Source organism: Meles meles, chromosome 6, assembly GCF_922984935.1.
Source record: "Meles meles chromosome 6, mMelMel3.1 paternal haplotype, whole genome shotgun sequence".
Taxonomy (NCBI): Eukaryota; Metazoa; Chordata; class Mammalia; order Carnivora; family Mustelidae; genus Meles; species Meles meles.
Genome location: NC_060071.1, coordinates 136322944 through 136343487, shown reverse-complemented (window position 1 = coordinate 136343487; position 20544 = coordinate 136322944). Strand labels below are relative to the sequence as shown.

The 20544-nt window shown below is 36.7% G+C and overlaps 1 protein-coding gene across 2 annotated transcripts in view; it reads left to right on the top strand.

Moving 5' to 3' along the window:
- YLPM1 (YLP motif containing 1) overlaps positions 1 to 20544 on the top strand; it is an 80347-nt gene that overhangs the window by 44290 nt on the left and 15513 nt on the right. The window contains exons 7-18 of one of the 2 annotated variants that reach the window (XM_046008038.1): positions 336 to 756; positions 866 to 958; positions 1959 to 2154; positions 2642 to 2760; positions 4020 to 4174; positions 7673 to 7735; positions 8010 to 8129; positions 8376 to 8552; positions 8632 to 8715; positions 8998 to 9081; positions 12391 to 12471; positions 15628 to 15679. In XM_046008038.1, the coding sequence (XP_045863994.1) occupies positions 336 to 756; positions 866 to 958; positions 1959 to 2154; positions 2642 to 2760; positions 4020 to 4174; positions 7673 to 7735; positions 8010 to 8129; positions 8376 to 8552; positions 8632 to 8715; positions 8998 to 9081; positions 12391 to 12471; positions 15628 to 15679 (1645 nt within the window). The remainder of the gene's footprint in view (positions 1 to 335; positions 757 to 865; positions 959 to 1958; positions 2155 to 2641; positions 2761 to 4019; positions 4175 to 7672; positions 7736 to 8009; positions 8130 to 8375; positions 8553 to 8631; positions 8716 to 8997; positions 9082 to 12390; positions 12472 to 15627; positions 15680 to 20544) is intronic. The other variant, XR_006818659.1, reaches the window with a different exon arrangement.

Below are 20544 nucleotides of genomic sequence, written 5' to 3'. Positions count from 1 at the left end.
ATTTCCCTGATGACTAATGATGTTAAGCATCTTTTCAAGTGCTTATTCTAGTATCTTCTTTGGAGAAATGTCCAAATTTTTTGCCTATATATTTTTTTCTATTGTTTGTCTTATTATAAAAATTTTTCGTATTCTAAACACAAGTCCTTTATCAGATACATGATTTGCGTATTTCTCTTGCGTATTTTAAAAGACAAAAAGTTTTTAATTTTGAGTCAGTCACTCCAGTTTATCAACTTTTTCTTTTATGGATGGAGAATCGGATTTTAATTTCTACTGATGTGTGAAAACATGATGGTCTGCTTATTCACTAAAGCATTTACTCTGTTCTCCAGCCTCCGGGGTCCTATAGACCACCCCTTCCTATGAGTAAACCACCAGGTTCAATTATAAGGCCTTCTGGTCCACCAGCAAGATCGTCTGTTCCTGTGACCAGGCCGCCTATCCCAATACCACCGCCGCCGCCGCCGCCGCCTCCACCGCCGCCTCCTCCTCCAGTAATAAAGCCACAGACTTCAGCTGTGGAACAGGAACGCTGGGATGAAGATTCTTTCTATGGTCTCTGGGATACAAATGATGAACAAGGTCTGAATTCAGAATTTAAACCAGAAACTGGAACAATTCCATCTGCTCCAGTATTGCCACCTCCACATGTTCACCCTTCCATCCCCCCTCCTGGCCCATTGCCTCTGGGTATGCCGCCCATGTCCAAGCCACCGCCAGTGCAGCAGACTGTTGATTATGGCCATGGCCGAGGTAAGTGATGGTGACAGGTCTGTATTTGGGATTCTTAAGTTGTTAGCTTCACCTTTGTCTTCTTTAACCTTCACTCTTACAGTGTTTTTTCCCTGATTTGGTTCGCCAGATATGTCCACTAATAAAGTTGAGCAGATACCCTATGGAGAAAGAATAACTTTGCGCCCAGATCCACTACCTGAAAGATCAACTTTTGAGACAGGTAGGAGTCAGAGAGGTCAGTACTTTTTTCATTATTAACATATAATGTGTTATTTGTTTCAGGGGTACAGGTCTGTGATTCATCAGTTGTGCACAATACACAGCGCTCACCACAGCGCATACTCTCCCCAGTGTCCCATCACCCTGCCACCCCATCCCTCCCACCACCCCCCTCCTCCAGTAACCCTCAGTTTGTTTCCTGTGATTAAGAGTCTCTTATGGTTTGTCTCCCTCTCTGGTTTTATCTTGTTTCATTTTTTTCCTCTTCCCCTATGATCCTCTGCCTTGTTTCTCAAATTCCATGTATCAGTGAGATCATATGATAATTGTCTTTCTCTGATCGACTTATTTCGGTTAGCGTAATGCCCTCTAGTTCTGTTCACAATGTTGCAAATGGCAAGACTTCATTTTTTGATGGCTCCATAATATTCCATTGTATATATATATATACCACATGTTCTTTATGCATTCATCTGTGGATGGACCTCTGGGCTCTTTCCATAGTTTGGCTATTGTGGACATTGCTGTTATAAACATTGGGGTACAGGTGCCCCTTCGGATCACTACATTTGTATCTCTGGGGTAAATACCTAGTAGTGCAATTGCTGGGTCATAGAATCATTTCATTTTCATCCTTTTGAGGAATTTCCATACTGTTTCCAGAGTGGCTGCACCAGCTTGCATTCCCACCAGAAGTATAGGAGGATTTCCTTTTCTCCAAATCCTCGAAAACATCTGTTGTTTCCTGACTTGTTAATTTTAGCCATTCTGACTGGTGTGAGGTGGTTTCAGAGATCAATATTCTTAAACCTTTTAGGACCTAATTACATGTGATTTTCCTTTTGGTAAATTATCTGGGCCTCCCTTTCATATAGTTAAAAGATTCATAAGTTAAATTTAGAATCATAATTTATACCAGTTCTAAAGTTAAATTTGCACCTGTCCACTTTTATTTCAGAAAAGAGGATGTAGCTCTTACCGTGTACTAATTGTTTTCATAGAGCACCCAGGCCAACGTGACCGTTACGATAGAGACAGAGATCGTGAGCCTTATTTTGATCGTCAGAGTAATGTCATGGCAGATCATCGAGATTTCAAAAGGGATCGGGAGACACACAGAGACCGAGACCGGGATCGGGGTGTGATTGACTATGACCGGGATCGATTTGATAGAGAACGCCGACCTCGAGATGATAGGTATGTTATGAAAAATATCTTTTTGCCGGATGTACAAGTTATCATAGACTTAAGTTCAGCAAAAGTCATTGTATCTAAAGGAAATTCAGTAAATGATGTGTTCTTCCTGTACATATGTATGTATAATTTGGAAAGGTATGAGCAGTTCCAGACTATGTACATAGTCTGCTTAAACTTTGTGAGCTTGAATTCCAGAGAATTGAATGGGAGATGGAGATAGCTAGTAAGGAAAAGAAATAATATTGTTAGTAAAGGTGTAGTCATTACCTACGTAGTAAGCAAACAGTGTATTTTTGCAATTCATGAGCTCTTTAGATGTGATTGTGCAAGACAGATCTAAATGGAAAAGCAAAATAAAAATGAAAATGTTGACTGTGTGTAGTAGCTATGCATGGAGAAAATTGGGCAGATAGTAATATTGCATTGTAAGACAGAGACCTCCATTTTTTTTTTAATTTTCTAAAGCACTTCCTGTTTCATCTTGTAGGACTCAGTCATATCGAGACAAAAAAGACCATTCCTCATCCAGAAGAGGGGGATTTGATAGGCCGTCCTATGATCGGAAATCTGACCGACCAGCCTACGAAGGTCCATCCATGTTTGGAGGTATGTTTGGAGGATATTGAGAATGCAAATCACTGGAGATGTTTCTGTATCCAAATCAGCTATGGATTTAAACTTTCAGAGTAAAATGTACTCACAGATTTTTCAGAGATGGCAACATTATTATCAAAAGTAGCAGTGTAGGGGCTGCTGGGTGGCTCAGTTGGTTAAGCATCCAATTCTTGATTTAGCTTAGGTCTTGGTCTCAGGGTCATGAGTTCAAGCCCCAAGTTGGGCTCCATGCTGGGTGTGGAGCCTACTTAATACATTTTTAAAAATTTAAAAATTTTTTTAAAAAGCAGAGTAATTAATGAAAAAAACTAAATTGTTCTTTTGTATTAATTTGGAAAACAGAAACAAAATCAGTTAAAATCCCACCACCTACCATAGCACAACTATTATAATTTTATATATTTCTTCTTATTCTCTTTTCATGTATGTATCAGTGATGTTTTAATCAAAGTGGAAATATAATTTATCATGCTTATTCCCAGTGATGTTGTACCATGTATATTTTTCTGTATATAAACCTATTATGATAATGGCTCTATGATATTCCACTGAATGGATAAAATATAAAACCCTTATTGTTGGACCTTTAGGTTGCTTTTGGTTTTTCACCACTATGCACTTAAACTAGAAACGCATACCTGTTTGAAAGAACAAGCTTTCCTAAACTGGTGACTCTTGTTCAGCTGTAAAGCTGAAGTTACAGACAGACTACCAAAATCATACTTGGTACATACTTGGGCCTGTCTGGCAAAGTATATACTATTCTTCCTCTGTGTCCAGTTGTTTAACTTTTTGCTAAATTTAATACAAAGATGATTTCAGTATTTTTCAGGACATTCTGTTTGCCTGAAATCGTACCTGAATCTTTTTATTTTCTTGATTTTAATAGATTTATGTTTCTTTAGACTTTCTCTCATTAAGGTTAAAAGTGACCCCCCCAAAAATCATGAATTATATTACCTTAGCATGAGTGAAGAGAGTTAAAATTTAAAATAATTACCATATAGGGCGCCTGGGTGGCTCAGTGGGTTAAAGCCTCTGCCTTCGGCTCAGGTCATGATCCCAGAGTCCTGGGATCGAGCCCCGCATCGGGCTCTCTGCTCCGCAGGGAGCCTGCTTCCTCCTCTCTCTCTCTCTCTGCCTCTCTGCCTAGTTGTGATTTCTCGCTGTCAAATAAATAAAATATTAAAAATAATAATAATAATAATTACCATATAAATCGTAATTTTGTTCTACTGCTGGAATCCTAGGAGAACGAAGAACTTACCCAGAGGAGCGAATGCCCCTGCCAGCTCCTTCACTAAGCCACCAGCCACCTCCAGCTCCACGGGTTGAGAAGAAACCCGAATCTAAGAACGTGGATGATATTTTGAAACCCCCTGGCCGAGAGAGCCGACCTGAGCGAGTAAGTCCTATGTAGTTGACTTTTTTGTCAATCAGAGGCTGATAGGAAATCTTTTTAATATCCTGAGTAGAGGGGCGCCTGGGTGGCTTAGTGGGTTAAAGCAGCTCGGGTCATCATCCTAGAGTCCTGGGATCAAGCCCCTACATCTGGCTCTCTGCTTGACAGGGAGCCTGCTTCCCCTTCTCTCTCTCTGCCTGCCTCTCTGCCCACTTGGGATCTCTGTCAAATAAATAAATAAAATCTAAAAAAAAAAAAAAATTAAAAACTATCCTGAGTAGAATTTCTCGATTTTTCTGTGACATGGTAATACCAGAGTCAAGGCATCATACCATCTCCAAGTCATTATATAATGTCATACTGCTTACCCTATAGAATTTAGAAAATTAGAGATTAATTGCTTGGCAGAAAAAGATGTTGAAAACTTCAGAAAACAGTTCATAAGAGGTCCATCCATTGCTCTGTTATTTTGAAGAGGTGGAAAGTGGATTTGGTTTTATGGCATGTGAAACAAAAAGAGGGAGAATTAGGAGACTTGATTTGCTTGGGCTTGTTTTCCTAGTGACCTCCAAATGTGTATTTTTTTTTAAGTTTAAATTTTCATTCCAGTTAGTTAACAGTGTTATATTAGTTTCAGGTGTACAATATAGTGATTCAACACTTCCGTACATCACCTGATGCTCATCAAGACAAGGGCAGTCCTTAATCCCCACCCCTGTTTAACCCATCCCCTCACCCCTGTCCCCTCTAGTAACCATCAGTTTGTTCTCTTAAGAGTCTGTATCTTGATTTGTTTCTCTCTCTCTCTCTCCCTCTTTTTTTCCCTTTGCTCATTTGTTTCTTAAATTCTACATGTGAATGAAATGATATGGTATTTGTCTTTCTCTGACTGACTTATTTCTCTAGCATTGTGCTCTTTCCATCCATGTCATTGCACAAGGCAAGATTTCTTCTTTTTATGCCTAAATAATATTCTATTATATATACACCACATCTTCTTTGTCCAGTCATCTGTTGATGGATATTTGGGCTGCTTCTATATATTGACTATTGTAAATAATGCTGCTATAAAGATAGGAGTGCATGTATGCCTTTGAATTAGTGTTTTTGTATTCTTTGGGTAAATAACCCAGTAGTGCCATTGCTAGATCATGGGGTAGTTGTATTTTTAACTTTTGAGGAACCTCCATGCTGTTTTCCACAGCGGCTGCACCAGTTTGCATCCCCACCAGCAGTGCACAAGGGTTCCTTTTTCTCCACATCCTTGCCAACACCTGCTATTTCTTATGTTGTTGATTTTAGCCATTCTGACAGGTGTCAGATGTATACATTCTTAAATTTATATTGCAACATAGTTAGATTCTATTTCAGTAAACTGATACTAGAGATTTCCATCAGACATTTTGACTAAATAAATCATTGTCATAAAATCTATTTCATCTATTTTTAGTATAGCTATCCCAGCTTTCCTGTGGTTGCTTATTTGCATGATTTATCTTTTCCATCCTTTTATTTTCAGGCTATTTGTCTTTGAATCTGAAGTAGGTCTCTATTAGACAGCACAGCATATAGTTGGATCATGTTTTTTAATGCAGTCTAACAGCTTCTGCCTTTTAATTGGATTGTTTAAGCCACTCATATTTTAATATTGTTATTGATATAGTTAGCTTAATTCCATTCTGGGGTTTCCAGTTGTATAGAAATACAACTGATTTTTATATATTGATCTTATTTTATATATTGGTCCTGCAACATTGCTAAACTCCATTTATTCCAACTAATTTTTAGTGGATTCCCTAGGATTTTCTATACACAAGATCATGTCATCTGCAGATAGCAAGGGTTTTACTTCTTCCTTTCCAACCCAAATGCCTTTTCTTTCTTTTTTTCTTTTCTTGCTTACCTCCAGTACAGTATTGAATAGATGTGGTAAGAGTAGACATCCTTACTTACTCTTTATCTTAGAGAGAAAACTTTCAGTATTTCACCATGAAGTATGATGTAGGTTTTGAGTAGATGCCATTTATTAGGTTGAAGAGATTCCCTTCCATTCCTAGTGTGGTGAATGTTTTTATCATGAAATGATGTTGGATTTTTTTTTAATGCATTTTCTGCATCAGTTGAGATTTTTGTGATTTTTATTTTTTAATGTGTATGATTTTATTCTCTATTTTTGGGGTTTTTTTTTTTTTGGTTTGTTTGTTTTCTCTATTGATAATGATGTATTGATTACAGTGATTGGTTTTTGGATGTTAATTTGCATCCCTGGGATAAATCCCATTTAGTCATGGTGTATAATTCTTTTTACATGTTGCTGTACTCCCTTTGCCAGTATTTCATTGGGGATATTTGCATCCATATCCATAAGAGATAACCTGTAGTTTTCTAGTGATGTTTTTGTTGTTTGGTTTTAGAATATCTGCTTGATTTGAATTGCTGGCCTCATAAAATGAGTAGAGAGTTGTTCCTTCCTCTTCTATTTTTTGGAAGAGCTTGTAAAGAGTTCTTTAAATATTTGTTGGAATTTAGTGATGAAATTATGTGGGCCTCTGAGCTGTTCTTTGCAGATAGTTTTCTTTTTCTTTTTCTTTTTTTTTTTTTTTGTTGTGTTATGTTAGTCACCATATAGTACATCAGCAGGTAGTTTTCAATTACTAATTTAATCTCTTCACTTGTCATGGGCATATTCAGATTGTCTATTTTTTCTTGAGTCATTTTCAGTTATCTGTGTCTTTCAAGGGATTCGCCCATTTCACCTAAGGTATCTAATTTGTTTATATACAACTGTACGTAGTATTCCTTTAAACAATTTTTTTATTCCTGTAAAGTTGCCAATTGTGTTCCATCCTTCATTTCTGATTCTAATAATTTGAGTCTTTTCTCTTTTTTCTTAGTCAGTCTAGCTAAAGGTTTATCAATTTTGTTGATCTTTTCAAGAATCAGCTTTTGGTTCTATTGATTTTTCTTTATTGTTTTTCAGTTGTCTATTTTATTGACTTCTGCTCTAATATTATTTCCTTCTTTCTGCTTGCTTCAGGTTTAGTTTGTTTTTCTTTTTCCAGTGTCTGAAGGTGAAGGTTAGGTTATCGATCTGAGATCTTTCTTCTTCACATAGGCGTTTATGGCTATAAACTTCCTTTTAAGCACTACTGTAGCTACATCCCATAAGTTTTGGTATTTTTATTTATCTCATTTATTTATCAGTATTTTCTGATGTTTAAATTCCTTCCTTGACCCATTGGTTATTTGGGAGTATGGTGTTTAATTTCCACATACTTGTGAGTTTCTCAAAATTTTCCTACTATTAATTTTTCTAATTTCATTCCATTATGGTCAGAGACATACTTTATATTATTTCTGTCCTTTCAAATGTATTAAGGTTTGTTTCATGACCTATTATATGGTCTATCCTGGAGAATGGCATGTCACTTAACTATAAGATATCATTGTAAAAAAAATCTTCTCTGAGTGATTTTTTTTTGGTTTTTCATTATGTTTCAGATTGTTGTTATAATGAGAGGATTGCCTGGCAGTGGAAAGACACATGTTGCAAAACTTATTCGAGTGAGTATGGGAAAGCCAAAAAATCCGTTGCTTTTGTTCCTTCTTGTATGATATTGATACTGGTATTTCCTATTTGATTCATTCTTATTGGCCCATGTGGGAGATGCTGTCCCATAAACATTTTATTCTGCTTAAACAAATATTTTTGCCTTTGCTTGATTTGAAACCACCAGAAGATTGCATGTTGTATAGCCATGAGAAGGAACTTTGGTTTGAGCATTCATTAATTTATTCTTTGGATTCTCTTTAACTCTCTTGACTATATGATTCTTAGGATAAAGAGGTAGAATTTGGAGGACCTGCACCTAGAGTTCTAAGCTTAGATGATTACTTCATCACTGAAGTGGAAAAAGAAGAAAAAGACCCAGATTCTGGAAAGAAAGTGAAAAAGAAGGTATGGCATATTCCTCTCCGACTGTGCTCTGATTCATTAATAATATTGAGAGGAAAATGTTCAGAGAGTAATTGTGGCTTTTTTGAAGACAAAGAAAGATTTCTCTTCTTTGAACACAAACTTTTAGTACTTAGGTGTGAAGGAAAGACTACAAAGTTATCTCTATCCAGAAGCTAACCAGGGAAGAGGTTTAGGATGGTTCTTTGTTTTTACTAACTCTGTATCTCTTTTGGGATGTCTTATTAGGTCATGGAATATGAATACGAAGCTGAGATGGAGGAAACCTACCGCACCAGCATGTTCAAAACTTTCAAAAAGACTCTGGATGACGGCTTTTTCCCCTTTATCATCCTGGATGCCATCAATGACAGAGTTAGACATTTTGACCAGTTTTGGAGTGCAGCAAAAACCAAGGGTTTTGAGGTAAAACAGCTTTAGAGTACTTTATATTATCATGTAAGTGTTATATTTGTTTGCTTAATCACTGTTCATTCTTTCTTAGGTATATTTGGCTGAAATGAGCGCAGATAACCAGACTTGTGGCAAGAGAAATATTCATGGAAGAAAACTTAAAGAAATAAATAAGGTGATTTTTGGAAACAGGAAGTGTTGTCGTCTCAGCTTCATTTTGTTTGTATGATCAATGGCGTCTAGAAGTTCTTGTTTATCCTCTTTACTTTCAGAAAATCTTTTCTACCTTCTTTAGCAAATGATTCTTATCCTTTGTATCTAAGTGAAAAATTGTGGCCTTCTTCCAGAAACTGGCCTGTTAGACTTCACAGTATTAGTTAAATTTGTCTTAAATGCTCAGTTGGTCTTTCTTTGAGTAGTTTCCCGTGGTAACTTGACTTCCTGAATCTTTCAATAGATGGCTGACCACTGGGAAACTGCTCCTCGTCATATGATGCGTCTGGACATTCGTTCTCTGCTGCAAGATGCTGCTATTGAGGAGGTGAGTGTCCTCTGCCTTGAAAGCAGCACAGAAGGGACATTTTTTTGCACCTTTTTTTGCACCTTTTTTATCTGGAAAAAACTTTAAACTACAGAAAAGTTGCATGAATCGTGTAAGAACACCTACACAACTTTCACTGAGATTTCTGATTGTTAATATTTTGCCACATTTTTCTTTATATAGATATATATGTCCTTTTTTTTTCATTTAAATTCAATTAATTAACATATAGTATATTATTAGTTTCAGAGGTAGAGGTCAGTGATTCATCAGTCTTATATAGCACTCAGTGCTCATTCCATCAAGTGCTGTCCCTAATGCCCATCACCCAGATACCCCACTCCCTTTCAGCAACCCTCAGCTTGTTTCCTGTGATTATGAGTCTCTGATTAATCACAGGAAACTCTGATTAAGACTCTCTGATTTCATCTTGTTTTATTTTTCCCTCGCTTCCCCTATGCTCCTCTGTTTTGTTTCTTAAATTCCACATATGAGTCATATGATAATTGTCTTTCTCTGATTGACTTATTTCACTTAGCATAATACCCTCTCACTCCATCCATGTTGTTGCAAATGGCAAGATTTCATTCCTTATGACTGAGTAATGTTCCATCGTTTATATTCTACCACATCTTCTTTATCCGTTCATCTGTCAGTGACATCTGGGCTCTTTCCATAGTTTGGCTCTTTTGGGATGTTGCTGCTATAAATATTGGGGTGCAGGTGCCCCTTTGGATCACTACATTTGTGTCTTTGGGGTAAATACCTAATAGTGCAATGGCTGGATCATAAGGTAATTCTATTTTCAACTTTTTGAGGAATCTCCATATTGTTTTCCAGAGTGGCTGCACCAGTTTGGGAAGTTTGCATTCCCACCAACGGTGTAAGAGGGCTCCCTTTTCTCCACATCCTTGCCAACATCTGTGTTTCCTGACTTCTTAATTTTAGCCATTCTGACTGGTGTGAGGTGATATCTCATTGTGGGTTAGATTTGTATTTCCCTGATGCCGAGTGATGTGGAGCATTTTTTCAGGTGCCTGTTGGCCATCTGGATGTCATCGTTGCAGAAATGTCTGTTCATGTCCTCTGCCCATTTCTTGACTGGATTATTTGTTCTTTGGGTGTTGAGTTTGGTGAATTCTTTATAGATTTTGGATACTAGTCCTTTATCTGATAAGACATTTGCAAATGTCTTCTCCCATTCTGTCTGTTGTCTTTTGGTTCTGTTGACTGTTTCCTTTGCTGTGCAAAAGTTTTTTATCTCAATGAAACCCCAATACTTCATTTTTGGCTTTGTTTCCCTTGCCTTTGGAGACATGTCTAGCAAGAAGTTGCTCTGGCTGAGGTCAAAGAAGTTGCTGCCTGTGTTCTCTAGGATTTTGTTGGCTATGACAGATATATATATATGACCACTGGGAAACTGCACCTCGTCATATGATGCGTCTGGACATTCGTTCTCTAAGAAGACATATATACATACATATATATATGTATGTATATATGTCTTCTTATTCCTACTATTGTTATCACTGTGATTGTAGAACTGTTTGAGAGTTAAGTTGTAAACCTCATAACCCTTAACCCTTCACCCCTAATACAGTGTTTCAGTATGTATCTCCTAAGAACAAGGGCATTCTCTTACAAAACTAGAAGTCCCAATTATCAAATTCAGGAAATTTAACATTGATAAAGTACTATATTAAGTAGGACAAATTTCCTGAATTAAATTTCCTGAATTATCTCATAGAATGTCCATATTTACATTTCACTAAACGTTCCCATAATGGGCTTTACAGCAATTTTTAAAAATCCAGGAGACCATCCTTTAATATTAAAAAAATACTTTCTCAGCCATGTCATTGTCCAGAAAGACAAGGAATTTTTGAAGAGTATAGGCCAGTTGTTTTGTAGACTACCCCTCAATTTGGGATTGTCTGGTTGTTTTCACATGATTCATTTTAAGTTAAACATTACCAGGAATGCTATGGTGGAATTTACTTTGGTGGAAGTAAATCTTGAACATGAAAAGGAGAGATTTTTCTCTTTCAGTCAGTTGTGTACTTCTGTTTGGTTTGAGCTCCTGTGAATGAGAGTTTTTTATACTTAATGTTGTCATTGTGTTTTTAGGTGTTTTTACCTCCCAGTGCCATTCATCTACCAATTTCCTCTGGTTTCTGCCCCAGCCATTCCGATACATTCTCAGCAAAGATTTCCATGAAAGTAGATAATTCTTACTTCTGTTACCTAATCCTGCAGCCACATATGACTTAGTTGACCATGTCCACCTTCTTGATAACATTTTTCTTTTGGCTCCCGCGAGTCTCCTTTATCCTGGTTTTCCTCATGCCATTCCTTTCAGTCTCCTTTGATGACTTTTCTTCCTACTCAGTCCTAAATGTTGGAGTTCGTTAGGGCTCTATCTTGGGTTCTTATCATTCTGTATATTTGATATAGATAATCTTTCTGGTAGCTTGGATTGCCACATATGTGCCCTTAATATTAAATTGTGAGGAATCAAATTAATTTTATCAGTATCTTAACGCTAGTTATATCTTAGTGGAGGGATTATGGGTGATTTTTATAATTCTACCATTATTTTCTGAATTCTTTACCAAAAACAAGTACTTTAGTACATCTCAAGTTCAGCCTGTCCGCTATGTAATTCATCCAAACCTGTTCCTCTTCTGGTATGCTCTTTCTTAGTAATTAGACCCACCAATCACTTGGTAGCTGAAACCTTGACTCTACTCTGTTGTCTTTTGCTCTTTATTCTATATTATACAAACTTTCAGACTTATCCCTCCAGCATGTGGTGAGTCTACAAGTTTTGTCAATTTTACCTCATAAATACTTCTCTAATCCATCTACTCTCTGTTTGCATTGCTACCATTCTGGGCCAAGCTACTATCATCTTATTTTTCACGATACCCTTTCTTACATTTTGAAATTTGAATCATACATATGTTTTATTGGATTGGAGAAATACTTGCTAGAGGTTTTGAAGAGAAATCCTGGTAATCACAGGCATTCAAAACAGGTAGTCATCAACTTAGCATAGATTATTATATGCATCTTCATAGGAAATTATTAAGATGGATATCCTGGGAAAATGAAAGGCAGGACTATCATTCTGTGTTTTTAGAAGTTCTGTTTCAAACTTTAGGGTTTTAAAATTAGGATGTAACAGTGATTCTGTGCTGCCCTGCTTTGGGCACCTTTGCTGTTTCAGATCTCACTGAGGGACTCAACGTTTTTCTAAATGTTAACTCATCTTTTTTTTTTTTTTTAATTATTATTGGGGTGGTGCAGGTAGAGATGGAGGATTTTGATGCAAATATTGAAGAACAGAAGGAAGAAAAGAAAGATGCAGAGGAAGAGGAAAGCGAACTGGTAGGAGACAGACCAACCACTTTGAACAAAGTGTCTCTATTAAAATTTTTAAGGGTTTAATCTCAGATCTGTGGTCAGATTCCTACTGTTGATTTACACCTTAATGGTAGAAATTTCTATAATCATCTTCAAGGAGACTTCTGGTACTTTTTCTTTTTCCCCTGATCAGAAGAACCCTCTACTGTATTGTTACATGAAAATTTTAAGAATGCTAAACTTACCCTGTACTCACTCATCTACTCGTGGGTGGCTTTAGGGAAGTATACTTTTTTAAAAAATCAATTACATATGAAAAGGCATTCTTACATTCCAGCAGATATGTGGTACAGCATACCCAACGTATGCATAATTGTCTCTTCTTTGCTACGAGATTTCAAAACTGAGCTTCTGTCAACTGAGGCAGAAGAACTTCTAGAATGAGAAGGCAGAGGGTTGCCACTGACTGCTGATTTGTTCTTCTGCATTTTATCCTTTCCAGTGACGGGGAAAATGATTTGAGTGTGTAGGCAGTGCATTTTATTGAGGCTTATTAGAGGCTTCCGTAGTGTGAGTTCAAAGTTCCCGTGTACCTACTGTAAATCCTTTTGATCACACCTCTGTAGAGATGTTTGCCTTACCCTGTCATTGAAAAATATGCGACCTGTAGAATTATGTTACTTTTCAGTGTTTGCTAATGAGGCACAGAGATTAGCAATGTCTTGAAACAGTGTTGCTTTTTTAATTCAAAATATTCTTTGGTTTATTTAATACATCAGCCCTTGCTAAAGCTGCTTCTCATACTCTTCTGGAAATGTACAAAGTGAGAACCCTGATTCCTACCCCTAGAGAATATAGACTCTCTACGGAGTGGTCCCATCAATCCCATGTGTGATACAGAGGACTTTGAAAAGAAACTGTGTGTACATAGAGATGGTGTCAACCTCTACATTCCTAGATTTCATATGCGGATTAAAAAACAAGCTTTAAAGTTAATTGCATTTGAGTCTCAGTATGTTTTTTCTTTAAACAAAATATTTTTCTTAATTAGGTTGTTTTTTTGACATATATGATCTAAAACTTAGGCAGGAAGTTCATTGAAAGGCCCACGCTGTTGTGGAATATGGCTAATGACCTGTGGCTACTTGCAGCGTGTGTCCTAGAAAGTGATCATGTGATAAGTCTATAATGCTAGCTTTCTGAAGCTCCGTCTTCCTTTTGTGGAGATTTCAGTTCAGGATATGGTTCGTAACATCTGACTTGTCTAAGTGTAGGTCAAAGCTCGGAACTTTTAATTGAAGGTACTATTTATTTTGAAAAGTGAAACACGCTGTGATACTCTATTATTACATCAAAAAACATGGCAAGGAAGCCTTAGAACTCTAACCTGCTGGACTATCTCTTTTATTTCCAAGTGGCTTAACATTTCAACCAGTGAGAAGATGATACAGTTTTAAGGAAGAACAGGGTGGTTCCAGCAGGAGGAAATTAATATACTCATTTTGCATATCTTTATATTCTAAAACTTCTCTTAACCCATTCAAAAATGCCAAATCCAGATCTTCTGCTATTGGGTTCTATCCCAAAAGTAAAAGATTCTTGGAGAATTAAAGGGTTAAGAGCAAGTGTCATGTCATTTGGACCATTTTAGTGGAATTCTCAATAAACTTTGCATTTTCTGCTTTGTACTAATCACTGCAACTGGGCAAAATCCAATCTTTCCTTGGTTAAGAGAATCCTTTTGGGGGATCACTGGTATGATATTTTTCCTTCTTTAGTACTTCAGTGAACCTAGTAGATATGATTCAGAATCTATAAATATGTTATTCTAGTGATGCTTAAGGTTTTCAGGTGATTTCTGAGATATGACTTGTACAGATCAATCACATCAGTACTTTTAGCGCCAATCACTTCAGCATAGCTTGTCTTGGTTTGTTCTAGAAATGCATTTGGGAAAGATGGTATGATTTATAATCTGAAGTACTACCTATTAAGTGAAAAGTGAATTATTAGTCTGGCTTAAAGACTAGAAAAGTGCCACACCTGTAGGTTTTCTGGAAGAACTATGATGCTCCAGTACTCATACACAGCAGCTGTTGTCAAGAAGTGTTCAGCATCCTTTCCAACCTACCTTTGTATCAGTCTGTTCCATGAACTTGAATATTCCCAAAAGTAGAGATACTAATTCTTAAAAGAAGATGCTGACACCTGTGATGAATCTGTTCTATATAATAAGCCCTAATACTAAAGATCTGTATGTTAGGATCTAATAGAGAACAGAGTCCAAGTAAAGGAAAAGAGGAATTGCAACCGTACACTTGCTAGGTGAATAAGCAGAAAGGATTACTATATAGTAAAATAGGTATATTGGGAAATTTGAAAATCTTACAGGACATTGTTTGAAATAAACCACCTAGGTTTTTTTGTTTTGTTTTGTTTTGTTTTGTTTTACTAAATAAAATATAAATGCCTGTGGGGATTTCTGGTTTTTCATATATTAGGAAAATGTCATTTTAAAAGACATTGAAAATAGTAATCTAGGTTCCAACCGATGAAAAAGAAATGCTCTCACGTTGATTCAGTAAAAACCAGCCTTTGTAAGATCTAACCGGTAAATGGGTTGAGTCATTTTTAAATGAAGTTGGAACTTCGTAATTGTGTTTAGTGATACCATGTTTTCTTCTTTCGAGTACTGAAACTTACACTGCGATATAAAGTAGCTGTCTCAAAGAACACTCTTTGTACCATCACTTGAGAACCACAGTTGTATTTAGAAAATAAGCTAGCTAGTTATTATAAATGCTCTGCTACTCTTAATGGTATTAATACTAGTGCAATAACGACCATACGTCCTCACCATATGTCCAGCTGTTGTTCGGACTACAACTGTGTGTCCCGAACTGTAGCTGCCTCAAAGCGCCTTCATGATACTATTTTGAAGTGACTACTCTGAAATCTGGGCAGTGAAGTTGGTGAATTGAGTAATTCAGTTTCTTCAGAGATAATGAGACTGTGTGTTCCTTAAGGAGATTATATATATATATATACATACATATATATATAAAACTAGTGAGTGGAAACTGAATCCGTTCCCAGTTTTAATGCTTTTCCAGTTCAACAGTGATATGCATGTATGTGTCTCTTTCTAACCCTTCGAGCTTCTCTCTGTGTGCGATTTAGGGTTACATTCCGAAAAGCAAATGGGAGATGGACACATCTGAGGCCAAGCTAGGTGGGTATCTCCTTTTTCCTGTTTTTATATGTGATACCTGATGGTAATGGTCATAGATCTTTCTGCTGTAAGAAGAACAAATTTCCCCAAATTTCTGCTTTAAACCAAGATTTTTGGCCTACCTTACATCGTCAGTCTATTTTGCTCGCTTTCAGTTTAATTAGTTTCATCTTGTGACAGAGTGAAAGAAGAGTATTTAGAAGAATCACCTTCACTGTCACTTCAAGATTTTAGAGTAAGGGAAAGTATGAACTTAGCGATAAAATACTGTCACTTCTAAAATCCGTTCTGTTATATTAATCAGAAATGTTAGCGCTGATGAGATTTCTACTTTTTTAAAAGAGTATTTAACTGCAGTCCAAAGCTGAACCTGATGATGAATACTTTGGGAAATAACAGTAGTAATAATAATAAATATTGAAGTTTAAACATTCCTTAAAAGGTAGTTATTTTCCTTGTATAATAAATAGAGTTTCTGGGTGGGGGGAGGTAGATATGTAATTCAGGTTTTTGAGGAGCCTACTTTATAAGATTCTTACCTTCAGCTTGGTTTTAGTGGCAAATTACAAGGTAAACTGGTTGAAATTACTGTCTAAATCAAAAGTTGGAGTTGCTTAATGTGAGGTTGTCTGTCAAGTAGAAAATCAAACATATCCAGTGGATTTTCTTCCAGTATTTCATGGTAATAATTGCAAAACATTTTTTCTTTTCTTTTTTTTTTTCCACTTCACTTAAAGAGAATCATTTATCACGTTGATTAAGATGTATTAATAAATAATCTTAAAAAATGAGATAAGGGCTTTCTGGAAGATTGACCTTTCTAATGTATGAAGTGAACTGTCGGTCTCTGCGTTTCTCTTCTAGTATCATGGTGTTACTCCAAAACTGAAGTAACATCTAAATATCTTAAGTTCATAGAACAAATCTGAGTAATTTAGCTGCTTCACTGTTTGGGATACATTGTGTTTCTGATGTAAGAGGAGTGCATTTTACACAAGTTGCATAAGTTTCTGCCTTTTATTTTGCCCAACTGATCATGTTAGCAATTGACGTTCACTAGGTCCTATGTAAAAGGTAGTTCGGTAAACTTTAGTATTACTCCGTTATTGGGATAGGTGCTTTGATATAAAGTCCAGGATTTTTTTTTTAATGTGTGACAGGTGAAAATTATGTGTGCTTACTGACATAGTCTTAAGTTAGTCTTCCCTCTTTGGGAAATCTTTGTCAGTGATCTCTTCCTCTAAACTTTTAAAGCATTTATAAATGTTTAAGTGCAATTAAATGCATAGGGAAATAATAATCACAAACTACTTTCTAAATAATAATGCTTTAGATATGCTTATTTTTTTTAATCTGCTTATTTTGATATTAAATTAAGTCTGTTTGAAGTTCTGTACTGTACTTTGAGAATAACCTATAAGACTGCAAGATCATTTCCCTCTTCTGGTTCTCTAAATAGCAATTACCTTTTGGGGCAAAAAGATCATAAATAAAGAGACAAGAGGATTGTAAAAGTGATCAATATTTTAACTAAGCATATAATATTCAGAGGCATTGTGTAATATATGATCTATGATAATGCTTTTTTAAACTTGAGCCAGTCCATTTTCTATTCTTTCTAATTTCTAAAGAGAAAGGATAATGGAATTTAGCTGTGATAAATATTCAAGAAAATATTATATTAAACTTGGTATTGATTTTGGAAAAAATCCTGGCCTGTCTACCATTTGCTTCTCAGAAAATACATTTTATACAAGTTCAGTCCATCTTAAAGAAAGACTTTGAGGCAATTAATTCCAGAAATGGATTTGTTAAATAGACATTTCAGTTAAAGGCGCTGCAGGTCCAGTAAGAATTCAGAACATAAATCCACCATGTTTGCTGCTGCTGCTGTTTTAATAAGAGGGACAGTGATGTTTCATGTGATGACTCACATCTTGTACCACTCTGTTACCTTAAGAGCCAATCTACCCGTGGAGGAAGGCAGATTGAGTGTGAGCATTCTCGAAAGTGCTGGCTTCTTTGAGATTGGTCCGTGTAGCCAAATGAAACAAAGATTCTTCCCTAAAACATGAGGCTTTTCATCTGAGAATTAACCTATTTATGGTGCCTTCTTTAGCATAACAAACTCAATAGATTGATTACCAGGTCCAATTAATTTTTGTAAGTACTCTACCAACATTCTTAAATTACTTTGGGTAACGTGATCATGCGAGATGGAAACATACTAAGCTTCATCGGTTTCACACACTGAGCCAGAAGAGCTACATCTGTACCTGGGGAGTTTTGATTCACAAATAAGTCTGCCAATGAGAAAGTAACTTGTTCACCTTTCGTGCAGCTGGTTCAGTCTCATTGCGGATTCTTGATCTGTGTTCATTAGGTACAGTATGCAGTTCAGCTGATGTTTAAGTGTTAAATCAGGAGTGGCGTAATTTTAGAAAGATTCAGAACCAGCCTGAAATGCATCTGGCATGGGTGTCGTGGAGTTGTAACGACTGCCTGTGGCCCACTCCGGTTGCCCCTGACCGGCTCCTTCTCAGCTGGGACACAGGCACCCTCATACAAGGGTGGTTGTTACGTGCCACCTCAGATGCTCGGATTCGGCACTGAAGCTACTTAAATTCCGACGATACAGCTTTGGTTTCTCCAACTGTGAGAAACCAAGAGAAGGTCTGAGAGTGTTATCCTATTATAGGTTTCTCCATACCAAGTACTTTTGCTTTCCTCATCTGTCATTTGTCTCTGCTTATCGGTTATTGTGTATTAGCCTTCTACGTGTCAGGCAGATTCATCTCTTCACAGTTGGAATGCACTTATTCATATAGGCACATAACCCTCATTATGTTTACCATGAATGAATTTTCAGAAACACCATTTATATTTAGAAAATGCATAGATGTATTTACAAAAATTTGCTGTTGTGCTATATAATATTTACGTTCTGAAGATGTGGGAAAATTCTGTGACCTGCCAAGTTGGATGTTTAGACCTTCATCTTCATCTTAAAACTTCATCTTTTGAAATTCAGACCTCTGAAAGTCATTAGTATGGGTGTATGGGACACCAGCCGTCTTCTGTAATTAACACCCCAGATTCCTCTTCCCTCACCTTATGCCATACATCTGTGTGTTTGGGTTTCCAGGATGCCATGTGGAAGAGGTATGAACCTTTCTTCGTCCCCAAGAAGGAAGCTTTAAACATGCTGTGCACAATGAAATTTCCAATTAAACATTACAAACAAAGGTGTTCAGACTAGAAGTACTTGCTCTTCTGATCTTCCATGTTGCAAATATGGGACTCCTGGTCTGTAACTCCTGTCACATACCCGGTGTCTGAGGAAACGTTCTTGCAGTTTTCACCCTTGCCCTTCTGCATTGCTGCCTTGGCCATGCTCTATTCTTGGAATTCAGATACGAATTTTTTTTCCTTTGAAGTATGTTAATGTCAAAGTTAATCTTAAGTTTGGAAATCGTCTGAGGTTTATTTACTAAGTGTGTTAGAGCTTCCTACTCTTCCAGTAATCCTGTATACTGTTGAACTAGAACAGTTTTATTGTTTGTGGGACTTCACTGGTTTTCTAATACCATAATCTGTGTCCCTGAGCAGTCAAGGGATCCCTTCTTTAAGAATTTGTGCACTACGGCCTGTCATACCCGTGAAGATAGAGCCATTTGGTACAGCATGGGATTTACAGAAGAGATCAGGAAACCGTTTCTGTTGAACTCATTCATGTTAAAAGTTTTTCCAACGTGATATGATAAAAATTTATTGAGTTTTGTAAAGTGTTGTAGTTTGCTTGCAGATTTTTCAGTAATACTGCTTTTATGGGGGAGGGTTTTAGGAAATAAAAGCTTTGCCAAGTATGCGAAATCTTACTGGTTTTTTAAGCCTGTATGGTGTGGTACAGTTAGTTGTGTGTGAATCGTGTACATTTGAAGCACAAACTCACCCTCTTTTCCTGCCACTGCTTCCATTGTATTTTCCTTTCCATATCAAGTTCTCTCCAACTTGGGGCCTAACAGATTTTTTTATCATATATACACTCTGCACCCTTTATGGAGTTTAATGAAGTGTGGTTATTGTGTATTTCTGACATTTTTCGGTTTTCTTTTATTGACTTGCCTAATAATAGTGTGTGTATGTAATCACAGATGATTCAAGAGTTTAGTACTTCAGTGTAGCTAAAAATATATATAACTTATAATATTTCACATAGGGAATTCAAAATCAGTGTTAACAACCAATTAAAAATGACTACACATTTTCATCATGTGTTCTAAACTCATGTCTTCTGAATCCTCAATCTCTCTTCTTTTTATTGGTTACAGTTAGGGGGCCTTGGGAAGCCTAGCCCTCTCAGATTGAGGATTCAGAAAGAAAATTTAGATCTGGTCACTTCAGCAGACTAACTCTTAGCCTCAGAATGGTCAGTAGCACTTCACAGCATAACCAAAGTATGTGGTGATTCGTACAGTCAGCTTACTCAGAAACATTAACTCATGGGGAATCCTTGCACACTGGTCAAAATCCCAAGGAACTATTCATCTAAAACCTTTTTAAACATTAGCTTGGCTCATTAAGTTGTTGGTACTACCTACTTCTCATAAGACACGGTATCACACATGATTACAGATCGAATGGGTGGTGTTAATATTGCATTAAAAGAAAAAAAAGAGTAGAAGAAATAGCTTTTAGAAAAACCCGTCTCCGCATTTTCCTTCAGAACACAAGAGCTGACGTGTGATTTGGTGGGGTGGGAGCCCAGGAGACAAGTGACTTCTTGCCCTGCCCATGTTTATTACTTAAACCAACTTTGTCATGTAATGCCTGCCAGTGTGAACACCAGATAAACAATGGAAATT